General features: G+C 36.6%; 1 protein-coding gene across 1 annotated transcript in view; it reads left to right on the top strand.

The window, feature by feature from the left end:
* The window catches only part of HSD17B4 (hydroxysteroid 17-beta dehydrogenase 4), a 122,903-nt gene that overhangs the window by 12,982 nt on the left and 95,492 nt on the right, over nucleotides 1-14,429 (top strand). The window contains exons 3-7 of the mRNA XM_027874972.1: nucleotides 6,476-6,583; nucleotides 7,510-7,569; nucleotides 8,975-8,996; nucleotides 9,093-9,139; nucleotides 12,065-12,149. Of these exons, the coding sequence (XP_027730773.1) occupies nucleotides 6,476-6,583; nucleotides 7,510-7,569; nucleotides 8,975-8,996; nucleotides 9,093-9,139; nucleotides 12,065-12,149 (322 nt within the window). The remainder of the gene's footprint in view (nucleotides 1-6,475; nucleotides 6,584-7,509; nucleotides 7,570-8,974; nucleotides 8,997-9,092; nucleotides 9,140-12,064; nucleotides 12,150-14,429) is intronic.

Below are 14,429 nucleotides of genomic sequence, written 5' to 3' on the forward strand. Positions count from 1 at the left end.
TTGTACTTTTCACTACTTATATCAATTCAGTTTTGTGCATTTAAGGAAATGACTCTTGTACACTTAGTATACAACACGGTAAGCCTCTTGAGGGCAGAAACTTTCTTATACATCCTCATATTCCTTATGGTGGCTACCACAGTATTTTGCACACAGTAGGCATTCAGAAATGTTAAATAGTTACTGACCAACAAGGTGGAACTTTTTTCCTCTGAGGATTTCCATGGTAACGGGAGACTATTTGTAAGTCTGAACTCAGGTGTAGGCATATTCTGAGAGATGAGGTAGTTGATTATGAGACATAAAATTGAGTCATGAAAAAAGTGACGAAAGAGCACATGTTAGGATGACATGTAATAGCACAGTTCTTTACTTTGCTTGTATACCACTCTAGTTCCCCACATAATTTATAAAAATTAAAAGTATGTTCTTTTTCTTACTATTTAAGGTCAGGCAAGCTCAATGTAACATTTCGGTAACCTGATTCCTTGCTTAGAAAAGACAATCTATGTGCCATTGAATTTTGAAGTGGTTTTTTTTTTTTTTTGGTCAACAGAAATTCACTTCAGTTGAACAAATTCCATTCAATCAATATTTATCAAGCCCTGATAATGTGCAGTTGTACCTGGTTCTACCTGTGTGATCTTGAGTACTGGGGATACAAAGATAAAAAATAGTTCTCCCTGTCCTTAAGCCAAGAGCTAATATTTACATAGCACTTACTGTGTGTTAGGCACTGTGCTAAGCACTTCACAATTATTATTTTATTTGATCCTCACAGTAACCCTGGGAGGCAGGTGCTATTATTATCCTCATTTTACAGATGAAGAAACTGAAGCCAACAGAGGTTAAGTGACTTGCCCAAAGTTGAGCTAGTAACGGTTTGAGGCTGGATTTGAATTTGGGTCTTCCTGACTCCAGGCCTAGCACTCTATCCATTGTGTCACTCAACTGCCTAAAGTTTCTTAAGGAACTTGTATTCTATTGGGGGTGGAGAGGGGGAAGTAGGACACATAGAGATAATCATAATAGAAAATAGATTGTCATGGGGGCAAAGGAGAAATCAGGAATTTGTAGGTAAATTGGAAAGAGAGAATAATTTGAGGGGTCAGAATTAGGGAAGGGTGGGTGTATGGAAATTGTGTCAGGTGAGCCTTGAAGGCCGATAAAGATGGCATAAAGTAGAGATTAGGAAAGAGGATCTTCCAGGGATGAGCCTGTGCACATGTACAGAAGCAAGCATGTTGATTTTTGGGGGCAGATCATAGCCCAATTTGGTTGAAACATAGAGTATTTGAAGGGGAGTAGTGATACTTAAGTCTGGTAGATTGGAGGCAAATTGTCGAGTGCCTTACTAAGTAGTTTGTATTTTATTCAAGAGGACCAGGGAATCTGCTTTATTTTGGCAGCTCTATGAAAACTGGGATGGAGAGGGAATGAGGTTGGAGGTGGGTAGGGAAAAAAATTTGGAGGCTACTATGATAGTCTTAGTGGGATGTAATTGGTGGTAATGTGAATAGAGAGAAGGAGAGATACATGAGAGACATTGTAGAGATGGCATTAACAGACTTAGAATCTCGGGGTTAAGGGAGAAGGAAGTCTCCAAAGTTGCTTTGAGATTTTAAGATTAGGTGACTAGAAGGCTGGTGGTATGCACAACAGAAATAGGAGGGTTGGGATTAAGAGGGCAGATACTGAGTTCAGTTTTAGACCTATTGAGTTTGAAGTGCTGATGACTGGGTAGAGATGTATGGCAGGTATTTGGAGACTCAACATTGAAGTTAAAGGGTCATATCTGGGCTGTGTACATATATGTAGGAGTCATCTTCATGGAGGTGATAATTGAACTCTTGAGAGCCAATGACAGTGAGGAAAAATAAAGGAGGCCCTAGGATAGAGTGTTGAAGGAGCATCACATTTAGGGGAGCAGAGGAGAAGAAATGAACAAATAAAGGATACTGAGCGGTGACTGTTAGATACCTAGGAAGGAAAACCAGGAAAGAACAGTGTCATGTTAATTCAGGGAGGAGTGAGTATCCAGTATAAGGGGTGGTTTTCAGTATTTTCAAATGCGGCAGAAAGATCAAGGAGATTGAGAATTGAAAAAAAGGTTTTCAAAAACTTGGCAATTACATAAAAGTCAATTAAAAGGTCATGTGGTGGGTGCAAACAGACTAATAATTCTGAGGAAAAGGTGTCAGCAAAAAATTGTATGACATTTGGATTAGTCATGTGGAAGATGGATGGATAACAAGTGGTGGCCAGAATGCTGCATTGGTACCCTAAAATGAGAAAAGCCTCTAGCATGTTGGGTGTATCCTCTCTAGGTAACTTTTAGAAAGATGTAGATGAGAGTCACACAAATTGGGCAGGCACTTATCTGACCACGTCACTCCTCTACTGAATACTCTCTATTGCTTTGAAGAGAGTAGAGGGCCCAGTGCAGAGCCTTAGGGTATACCCCGAGTTAGGAGGCCTGAAATGAATGATAAGCCAGCAAAGGAGATAGAGAAAGAATGGTTATACAGGTAGGGTGAAAACTAAGAGAGAATTGTCATGAAAACCCAGAGAAGATAGAGTATCTAGGAGAAGAGGGTGGTCAGCAGTGTCAGATGCTGCAAAGAGGTTGAGAAGGATTAGGACTGAGAAAAGGCCATCAGATTTGGTAGGTCACTGGAAACTTGAGAGAAAACAGTTCCAATTGAGTGATGAGATCAGAAGGTAGATTGTAAAGAGAGGGAGAGAAGAGGAATTGGAAGCAGTAGGTATAGATGACTTTTTCTTGGAGTTGTCTGAGTAGGGGGGAAATACAAGATGATAGCTTGAAGAGATGAAATAGTTTAGTGAGGGATTTTTTTTTTTTAAAGGCAATTGGGGTAAGTGACTTGCCCAGGGTCACACAGCTAGTAAGTGTCAAGTGTTGATCTGAGGCCAGATTTGCACTCAGATCTTCCTGTCTTCAGGGCTGGTGCTCTATCCACTGCACCACCTAGCTGCCCTGTTAATGAGGGATTTTTAAGGAGGCATTGGAGATGATGATGAGGACTAAGGACAGCATTAGCAGATATTTGGGCATTTTTGTTGGCCATGAGGAAGAAATCACTAGATGAAGAGAGCTTGAAGACAATTGTTGTTGAGTTGTTTCAGTTGTGTCTGACTCTCCTTGATCTTATTTGGGGTTTTCTTGGTGAAGATACTGGAGTGATTTGCCATTTCCTTCTCCAGATCATTTTATAGATAAAGAAACTGAGGCAAATAATTAAGTGACTTGCCCAGGATCACACAGCTAGTAAATGTCTGAAGCAAGATTTGAATTCAGGTCTTCCTGACCCTAGGGCTGGAGCTCTATCCACTATGCCACCTAGCTGCCCTCTGATGAAGAGTAGAGTGGGGATAATTGATGGGATAATCTGCAGAAGAAGGGAGGAGGGTGAGATTAGGGGGCATCATCCTTGTCCTGCTTCCTAACTCTGGCTGAACTCTAGAACTACCTTGGGCCCCCTTCTCTTCTCTTTGTATGTTCTTTCTCTTGGTGATCTCATGAAATCCCTTGAACCTAATTATCACCTCTTACCACTCTATATCTCAGATTTTAATATACAGCTCTAATTTCCCTCCATCAGTCTTATATCACCTTTTGGACATTTTGGATTATATCCTCTGTAGACATCTCAGACTCAGTATGCTTATCAAACTCAGTAATCTTTCCCTCCGATTCACCTCACTTCTTAACTTTTCCATTTTTGTCTAGGCCCAGCCACTGCTATATTTCCAGTCACCCAGGTTCACAACCTCACGATCAGCCCTGACTCATCCCTTTTCCCACATAATCAATCATTGGATTGTAGACCTAGAGTTTGACCTCAGAGGTCATCTGATCTACCATTTCATTTTACGTATGAGGAGACTAAGGCCAAGGAAGGCTAAATGGCTTCCCCTAAAGCCAAACAGGTAGTTAATGTCAGAGATTTGAATTCATCAACATAAGATTGGGATGGGAGGAGAGATTAGCCACTGCAGGAGAGATGGCCTTGGAAAGGACTTGAGGGGTGGAGGGATCCGAGATGATGGTGAAGACTAAGAATAGGATTAAGGGTTTTAAGGTTTAGGAAGAGATGAAATGATTAAATAAAAGGACTGGATTTTTGAACATTTGTGGGTAATGATAAGATGAAGGGTATAACCATCCCTATGTGTAGCTGAGGTGAGGTAGAGGTATAGGACATGGAAGTTGAGTCAGTAGGAAATATGAGTATTTGAGGGAATATCAACATATATGTTGTGTCTTCTGGTATGAAGGCAGAAGTTGGAATGGAGAGGAAGACTGTGAACTGGGCACTAAATTCACTGGGGAAGGAGAGGGAATGTCTTGAGGGTTGGTAGGTAATGGCCATCATTATCTGGATTGGGTGATAAATTTGGATGGCCTTAGCCTTAGAAGAGAACTTGCTGATTAATTCAGTGGTATCTGGAGAATCTGGAAATGGCAATGTGGAGGAAGGAATGTAATTCCCTTAACCATGACCAGTGAGTTTGGAGTATGAAAGAAAGAGCAGTCTGTTCTAGGCAGGATAGCTAATGTTTACAAGGCAGTGTTTACAGGAGGGATCCTGGTCTCAGTGTTGGAAGGAAGAAAGATCAAGGAAGGAAGAGTTTTAAAATGAGACAAAGTTATTAAGTAGGTATTCCCAAGGGTATGTTAGAAGGGTCACAGATCTGGAGTGGGACTTTGTGGGATGTGAGTAGGGTTGAAGGGAAAGGGAATGAAGGATCAGATAAGTGGGGTTGTGAAGGTGCATTTGTTTTTTGGCTGTCTGAAATTCAGTGTCAATGAGACTGAAAGAATAAGAGGTTGTGGGAGCGTGCTAACAATTAGAGAATGAGTCCAGTCAGAGTATCAATGGATAGAAAGACCTGCACTTGAGAAAGGCAGGAGATTGGAAGATTTAAGGTTATTCCATGAATTAGGGAGAAATTCAAGAGGACTCAAAGATTTTAATTAGGTGGTTTGTGTAAATCAGACGTTCCCAAACTTATTTGGCCTACCGCCCCTTTAGAAAAAAATTACTTAACGAACACCCCCCCCCATCTACTTTCTTTAACCCTTTAACAGTTTTTTTTAAAATTTGCATCATTTAAAAAAATATATAAAATTTTTAAAAAAAATTATGCATCTTAAATTTAATAATTTATTGTAAATTTGAGTTTTTTCCTGCATTGAAATTTTGATGATGCAATATTGCATCAGGTAACCATATATTATCATATTGTAAACAAGTCATTACATGCACATTACATTCCTGCTGATACATGCTAGACTTCCTGATTATGTGTGACAGGCTCACCTGTCAACACTTGCTTGTTAACACCTGTCAGTGGGCTTGACCACTGATCGGTTATAATTTGCATTTTGTGTATTTATTTGGAAAATAATGTAATCACCATGACATTAACTCTATTACACAACAGATGAAACATGTATGAACGGTTTTTCAAAATTTTCTTCTCCTTTCCTTTTCTTACACTTCTGCTGCCCCCTTATGTTTATTCAGTGTCCCCCAATTGCACGGGAGGCTACTACTGCCCCCCCTGGATCATTCTAGCATGTGCCTCCTCCCGCCCAGGGGGTGGATTGCCCACTTTGGAAACTTATGGAATGAATCTCAGCACTGTTGTCTTTCAGGTTTAACCTCCTGGGTTTGCAGGGGGCAGGGAAGAGAAAGATAGAGAGGCCTGTGACTAGGTGGCTTCAAAAGGGTGGTGAATTAGTTTTTGCTTTGTTGTGCCTTCCAGGTGGAGCCTTCTCACTTGTTCATAGTGGGAGAAGGGAGGGCCTAGATGTGTGGTACTTTAAAATGGTCCTCAAGGTGAAAGAAGTCCTTTGCTAACAGTATCTCAAATCAAATAGAGCCTGTCTTAACAGTAAGGAAATATACTGGACAGATACAACTAAACTCAGTTTTTCTAAGGATTTCTGATGTGGAAATAATTTTTTAAAAAATCTCATTTTTTATCGATAGCTTTGCTTTTACATCACCTTCATTTCTGAATGTATTCATTCTTCTCTCTAACACAATGAGCTATCCTTTATAACTAAGATTAAAAAAAGAAAAGGGAAAGCAGTTTAGAAAAACCAATTCACATCAGCTGTGTCTCACAGTATATACACTGTTCTACACCCCACTTCTTCTTTATAAAGGGGTGAAGAGTGGTGGTACATTTTCTTCTACAGAGTCATTATTTGTAAATAATGTGGCACTGTGCCTGGCACGTAGTAAGTGCTTCATAAATGCTTTTTTCCAATGCTGAGGGGAATCACGATTTTCCTAAAAAACAAATTTGAAAACTGAAGATCAAGCTTCACTGAGACTTCATTTTTAAATTCACAAGTGTACTTTTTCTAATAATTAGATAGATTTGGAATACTGTTTTTTGGTGAAATACAATTGAACAAATATTTCTTTTTACCTTACAGTGAATGATCTAGGAGGGGACATAAAGGGAATAGGAAAAAGCTCCACAGCTGCTGATAATGTTGTTGAAGAAATAAGGAAGAAAGGGGGAAAAGCTGTGGCTAACTATGGTATGTTATTTGAAAATAATTTTCTTACGTTTTTGTTTACTTTATTTGAACTAATGGAGATATTTAAATTAAAAAAAACTTATATTGGGCAAAACTCAAAAAATCCCTTTACAGAAGAGAAATACCCTGAGTGATAAGTACTTTCTAACTGGGCCCATCTAATCTGACTGTATATCTGATAGGTGGGAAAGAATTTCTCAACTATTGAAGCCTACAGTTTTTCCACATTACAATTTATGGCTCTCTCAGATGTGGTTCTCAGATTTTGGGGGGAAAAGAATAACTTCTGCCCTTGCCTTCATATAACCTATTTCCTTTGTATTAAGAAAAAAAAAATATATATATATATATAATACTGGAAGTACATATTAGGAAAAAAAAACACTACTGGCATGATAATTATTGCGGTCTTTCATCTTTGACAGAAAATTGAAGTATGAGCCAAATAAAGTAGAAATTTTCTTTTTTACTTTTGAATATCATAGCAGTGACTTTAAGAGACTCTTAAGGATCAAATTTTTTTCTAAAAGCAGTTGTGACTATCTCTTTTAAAAATCAGTGCTATTTATGTTGAGTATTAAGAATCAAATTGCCTTTAAAGTTTTAGGGGATAGGAAAGGGTTCTAGAACATTTTTTTTTTTTTACTGTTGCTTGGTTAACTGTAACTGGTATTATAGTTAATAAGTATTTGTTCGAACATACTAAGAAGAAATTGTTCTGTACTGGGAATATGAAGCAATATTTTTCAAATCATTCTTTTTCTTAACCTTTTTTTTCTTTAGAGCTAATTCATTTGTATCCCCATTTAGTATTTGCCATTAAAAATGTATTTTTCTTGGGCATAATTTGGATTTCTATGTCAGTCACGTAATTTGCTACACTTACATTGTGAAGTATGCTGAAATTTGTACCTATTTTCCTTCAGATTCTGTGGAAGCTGGAGAGAAGGTTGTGAAGACAGCACTTGATGCTTTTGGAAAAATAGGTGATGTTTCTTTTAGTTTATAATTAAAACACTGCCTGCCATTTTCTGATAAATTACTCTTAGTTTTTCCTCTGTATTTGTTTTATTTTGCACTTTGAAATTCATCCGAAAGAACTGGAATTTTTATCAGAGGGACCCTTGAAGGGTATCTTGGGCTACACAGAGGACCAGGTTGTATCTTGTGACTTTTTTTTTTTGGTGAGGCAGTCGGGGTTAAGTGACTTGTCTGGCGTCACACAGCTAGTAGGTATCATGTGTCTGAGGCCAGATTTGAACTCCTATTCTGTTGACTCCAGGGCCAGTGCTCTATCTACTGCGCCACCTAGCCGCCCCATCCTGTGACTTTAACAGTGACACCCACTCTGCCTTAGATGCTAGTGCTGGTATTGCCCTCAACGACCAATTTGTCAAGCTCATTTCCTGATATGACAATGAGTATGGTTATAGCAACCGTGTAGTAGACCTCATGACCTCCATGGCTTCCAAGGAGTAAAGTGGAAGGCCATGGACCTTCATCAACAGCCAAAAAAGGAGTTCCACCATTGGGGAGCCTACATTCCTAATCTATGTTCCTATACTGAGGATTCTGTGTCCCATTCACATCCTTGTTTCAAAGCACCCCTGTAGTAGGGGGAGAAGCCTAGAGTCCTATATTGTGTACCATCAATAAAGTCACCACATTCAGTGCAAAAAAAAAAAAAGAATTGAACTTTTTAGCTATATGAAATTATATAAAATGTTCAATTTCTACAGATGCTTGTTAGTCTCAAAATGTTATCAGCTTCACATTCTTTCATTATACTGTTAATATTAATAATGGCAGCTTGAACTTGTTTTTGCAATATTGGCTGTTTATTTGTACCTAAAATGAGCACATAAAAGAGATAAAAATTTTATCATGATGCCAGATTTTGCGATCCTTTTCTTGCAATATCAAGATTTGATTATGTGTCCAGAAATATAGTTATATTAGAGTCTGTTTATAATTTTAATATATTTAGCAAATTGTCAGGCTACTAATTTGGGAGGATGACATTGTTCTCTTTGGTTTAGTTTTTTAGGTGGACAAATTGGATGAGAGGCTGATAATTGTCACTCAAAAGTAAAATGACAAAGATAAGTGTTTAGAGTGCTGATTCAGTGGCAGTTCTTGAGAGGAAAACAATGGAATTCTAATAGGAGGTAGTGAAAAGTTAGAGTCAGTAGACATGAGAGTTTAGAATTAAAGATGAAATAACTGACTGATGAATTTAGATATTATTTCAGGCACAAAAATCTCATTTCAATGTCTTTTTTTGCCTTTTAACTTTGTTAAAAATTTTTTGAAAGCAATGTGAGTTTTAAAGTTGTAAGCTGATACAAAGTAGTATGCTTACATATAATATTTGCAACTTTTTTTTGACAGATATTGTTATAAACAATGCTGGGTGAGTACTGTCTTTTTTCTTCATTAAGATATAACATAGGTTGAAAATCATTTTTCAGTTGTATGATAACTTTTCCCTTCTTCTTTGTTTCCTCAGAATCCTTCGGGATCGTTCCTTTGTTAGGATAAGTGATGAAGACTGGGGTAAGTTATTTTAATAGATTCCTTTGGGATATTCTTATCTACTTTACCCTTTAAAAATTGTGAAACTGCATTAAAAAAAACAGCCAAAGACATTTTCACTTTTCCATATTCCTGTTGTAAATGATCAATCAACAAGCATTTATTAGGTACTTATTATGTGCCACGTTCTGTGCTGTGTGCTAGAAATACCAAGAAAAAAACGAAACAATCCAATGATGAACATTTCTATAAGTAAAAGTGATAAAAAGCTTGAAATAATTTTTTTTAAATCAAGAAAAGTTAAAGCTATTTAATCTCCTGCCAGAAGTTACCTAAATGGGGTTGTGCCATTCAGTTTTTTTTTTCATCATCCATCTTCTTAATAGCAGTATATTTTAGGTGTATGTGTACTGTACCTCTAGCATACTTAATACTGGTTGTTTTTTGTTTAGACTTGGCAGGTTTCTAAAGCAATAGAGTATACAAAAATATAAGAAATGGGGAAAGATGGAACAGTAGAATGTGATTTCTAAACTTAATAAGATTGTTTGGAGTGCTTCCCTCAGTGATTCGACTTAATAGAGTTGAAAGTCAAATATACTCTTAACTGTGCTGATAGCTACCGCCCTAGTTCAGATCTTCATCACCTCTCACCTAGAATACTATAATAGCCTCCTAATTAGTTTCTTTGTTTCAGGTATTTCTCTACTCTTACAAGTCTTCCACACAGCTGCCAAATACAGATACTAAAGTGATTTTCATAATGCACAAGTTACTCACCCTCCTGAATAAATTCCATTGGCTCCTTATCACCTCTAAGATCACATATCAACTCCTGTGTTCAGCATTTAAAGCTCCTCACAAACTGGTTCCAACCTTTTACATCCTTATTACACATCACTCACCTTTCCACACCCTTCAGGTCAGCCACATTGGACTTCTTGCTGTTCTTCATACATCACACTCTTAACTCCCATCTTTAAACCTTTCTTCTGGCTTAGCCTAATGCCCTAATGCCTTAATACTTGTAAAGCACCCCTTACTTGTCTTCACATTTTATAATCTCTACTTTCTCTCAAGACTTAACTTGACTTCAAGGTCATTGCATAATTTTAAATATTAAGTATTACTGTGAAAGAGTTGCCATTTTTATACTTGTACTACGTGTATGACAGGGTTTTTGTGAGCTCCTTGAAGGTCAGAAACTAATTTTCTTTTTCTTAATATCCTCAGTATTTAGCACAATGCCTGGCATGTGCTAAGCACTTTTTAAATTCTTGTTGGTTTCCTGACCTACAGGAGTCCTTTCCTGATTCCTCCAGATGTTGGTGTCTCCCTAAATTACCTTGTTTTTTATACTTATATAACCTCTATTTTGAATTACTCACAGAGGCTACAGTTACTGTTACTATAGTTTTAAGATCCAGATAAGAGCTCAGATGGGATGGTAAGAAAAAAGCAGTTTGTGTTGGCCGTTAAAGAAAGTTGGGAAATGTCTTACCACAGAGTCATTTGTGAAAATGGCTTAATACGAAATATTTCTTCTAATGGAGTCAGGGCTTAGTGATCCATGAGGATCTGTGAAAAATATTGAGTAGAAGGAACTGAGGAGAAGCTTCTTCCTTTTGGAGCTATTTTAACTGTGGTTCTATAAAGAAACTTTGTAAAGAGAATTTTATCATGAGTCTGTGAGGAAGAAGAAATATAGTATAATTTAGAAAGACTTTTCCTGAGGAGACGATAAAGAGAAAAAAGGACTAATCTTGCAAAGTATTAAGATTAGTAAGAGACTTTAGTGTTTGGAATGACTTGAATGCAGCAAAACTGTTTCCTAACAAGAGAAGAGGACTTAGCTACTGTGATATTGAGGTTTTGAGGGGAATCCCTCTGTGACTTTGGTAATAATTAACATATTCTAAATAGTTGCATATGTCTTTATGTTTATTATCACCTTAATTTGTTAACAAATTGCATATATTTGGCAATTTAAATATTAAATTATTGAGAAATAAGAGTAATTACTAATGGGAAAGGAGGCTTCTTCATTTCATTAAATAACAAGTATTTAATGAATTGGGGTGAGAGCTTGAGCAAATTAATGAAAAATATGGCAAATTTATTAATGAGAAATTACAGTAACACACTTCTATGTTGATTTGGAGCTCAGGAGGATAAAATTAAATATAGCAATGAATCCAGTGGCTCGTTGAAATTGGGTGACCTCCCAGGGGATGTGGTCAGACCACAGACCCCGTTTAATCTCACTACATGAAGGGTTGCGTGCTTCCCTGCTGTTTTACTACTTACTATTTTTTTCTTCTATTCCCTGTTCCACCCTTTTCCTCCTGTTTTCTCTTAACTTCTCCTTATACTTTCCTCCTTTCTCCAATACGATCATGAAAATGTATACTGTAGACTGAAAACAAAAATTGGATAAAATGACAGAAGACTTAAAATAAATCCTATCAAAGAGTTGTCTGTCTTCTATAGCATATCTAGGTTTTTAGTTTAAATTGGACAGAAAAGGTGCCATCTGCTTTACAGTTTTATTGCTGTACAATACTATGGATATTCAGTAATTATTTCTGATGAACTTTGTGAGTTAATGCTATTTGCTTTCTAAATGGAATTATTAGACATATAAATATTAATTTTATATCTTAGTAAAAACTTGCATACAGACAAGTGAAAGGCAGTGCTTTATTTAGGATGAATATGACAGTGTACATATGTTTTAAATAAATCATCTAGAAGAGAGTGATTTAATAAACTTATGGTATTGCATGTAGTTTCTTGGTTGGTGACAAGCCGAGTGCATAAAACGTTTTTGGTTTTTAGATGAAGTGAACATTCCTACAGATAACCATTGCTTGGGTCTCACTTATCAAATGCCTGTCATATTTTGACAATTAAATACTTAATAACAATAATTATTTATTCCTATAGATATAGTCCATAAAGTTCATTTGCGGGGATCATTCCAAGTGACCCGGGCAGCATGGGATCACATGAAGAAACAAAAGTTTGGAAGGTATGGCTTTGTTTGGTTTTCTTGCAAGCTTAATATCTTTGTGTTTATATGCCTTCTCCTTGCTAAGTTTTATTAGAGAATTTATTGTGCTCAGGGAGATATCTCTAGGTATGTTTGTGTATACTTTCATGTATAGGGCTTGGCATACATCCTGTCCTATGAGTAAAATTGCTGTCATTGATTCATATTATAGCTAGAAAGCTTTATATTTAGTTTCATTCTCTTTCATTTTTAATGATTTCCCCAGGGTTTTCTGATATTTCCTTTAACTCTTACATTTGAAAACAATACAAATACATAGAATTGAAGTTTTTTTATACAGTACTTTATTCTCTGACCAGAATGTCATCTTGTGCCCTTAGTGATGAGCTGGGCAGCAGATGTGTAGCAGTCTTTTTGCAGGTCCTAGTGTTCATTATTTGCTAAAATGCTTGAGAAGAATATTAATTGTCCTGATTGCATAAATGTATGATTCTGACTGCAGTTGGTGCCAGTAAATTGTGTACTGTCTGCAAAGCATTCAAGTTAACTTAAAGCTATCCACAGACAATGCAGAAAAATAACTCATTCAGAGCACTGTACTTATTGGGAGTACTTCATTTGACACTCAGTTTCAAAGAGTTTTAAAAGGTGATTTGTTGTACTTGCTTTGAGTGGAATCTATTCGTGGTGGAACAGATATGAATATAGCATTATTTTGATATCAGACATTCTGCTAGTTGAAAAGCAGGAGGCTAAATTGACTTTGATCAAAAGAGTAAACCTGATTAATTGAATCTTCTCCATGCTGGCCATGTATATTGCAAATATATGTATAACACTAGCTTCAACAACCTCTTCCACAGACTTTGGATAGAAGTTTTGTGTTACGACTACTTGAAAAAATTGAGGTTGACTTACATTATTAGAGTATTGTGACATATATTGTGAAGGCTATAAAAATAGTAGTAGATTCTGAGTGTACGAACAAATTTATTATAAGATTATTAAAAATAATTGAAGAAATGTAAAGGGAAAATGAGGAGAGTAAAATCAGAAAAAACTATTCATTTAGTATTTTGTGAATTATTAGACTTGGTTGATCACTCAAAAATTCTTAATACAATGACAGTAGGAAATAGTATCTAATTGATTTCTAATTGGTTTCTAACCCTCTGAGGAGGAGGATTTAATTAAAAAATTGGAAGATTTCTTGCAAGAGAAGATTTGATAGTAGAAAAACTGAGAGGATTGGTTAATTCAGAAAAGATGCTTTAAATGTAGGTAATATGCAAATTTTCCACAGCATAAAAATATTATTGGCCCACATTATATCCACTTTAAGACACTTTGTAGGACAGGCTCCCTCAGGATAGGATGTCTTCTTGAGGAAGAATATGTGCAGGTTTGGACTAGGCATGTGATGGAACGACTCAAAGGCTGGCAGCCATCAGAGTGAGACCAAATGTATAATTTAGAACAAAGTATTGGAGGGACTTGCATTTGAATTTGTAAAGTCTCTGAGGGAAGAAAAATTTGAAATCATTTGTCAAGAAGTCTTGTAAAAGCTTCAGTGACACTGTGGCTTGAGCACTGAAGTGGAATTTGCTAGGTTCAGCAGTACAGAGAAGAACATCGATACACATTTGTGATGGATACTAGATACATTACCAACAAGATTGGTTGAAAAAGGAGTGACATAATCTGTCAGGAGAAAAAAGGAACAGAATGACCCAAGTAATTTGGGAACTGCAGGTATGGTCTGGGCTGAAGGCAAAACTAACAAATGCTTATCAAAGAATTAAAGTTTGACTTTTGAAGATAAAAATATTTGAGCAGTGGACTGATGGTATACCAAGTAGCCTAATTTTGGAAAAAATCAATTTTGAGTAGTTCCAAATTATTTTTTATGTGTGGGCTAAAGAAGTACAGTAAAAAAGATTCAAAGATAAAGTTTGTTTAAAGATGCAGCTACAGGCAAAATCATCTTATTTATGAAGCCAAAAGACAACAGAATAGAGGTAACAACTGTGATGCAAAATCACTCCCATTCCAATACAAGCAGAGAAGCCTAATTATTTTCTGTAACAGCTGTGACCCAGATGGATGTATCTGATAAAGGTACCTGAAAAATGAACACCAAATTAGTGTGTGAAAGGCTGAATTTCAAAGAATCAGATTTGGGAAACAAGGATGGGGCCAGGGATGAAAATTATCATGGACAATGAAAACAATAAATATGACCTCATCATCAGTGAAATCATAGCAGTTTGGTGTAAGGATCAATGCAGAATCAGAGAA

The sequence above is a fragment of the Vombatus ursinus genome, unplaced genomic scaffold (assembly GCF_900497805.2).
Source record: "Vombatus ursinus unplaced genomic scaffold, bare-nosed wombat genome assembly UNPS02014807.1, whole genome shotgun sequence".
Classification (NCBI taxonomy): domain Eukaryota; kingdom Metazoa; phylum Chordata; class Mammalia; order Diprotodontia; family Vombatidae; genus Vombatus; species Vombatus ursinus.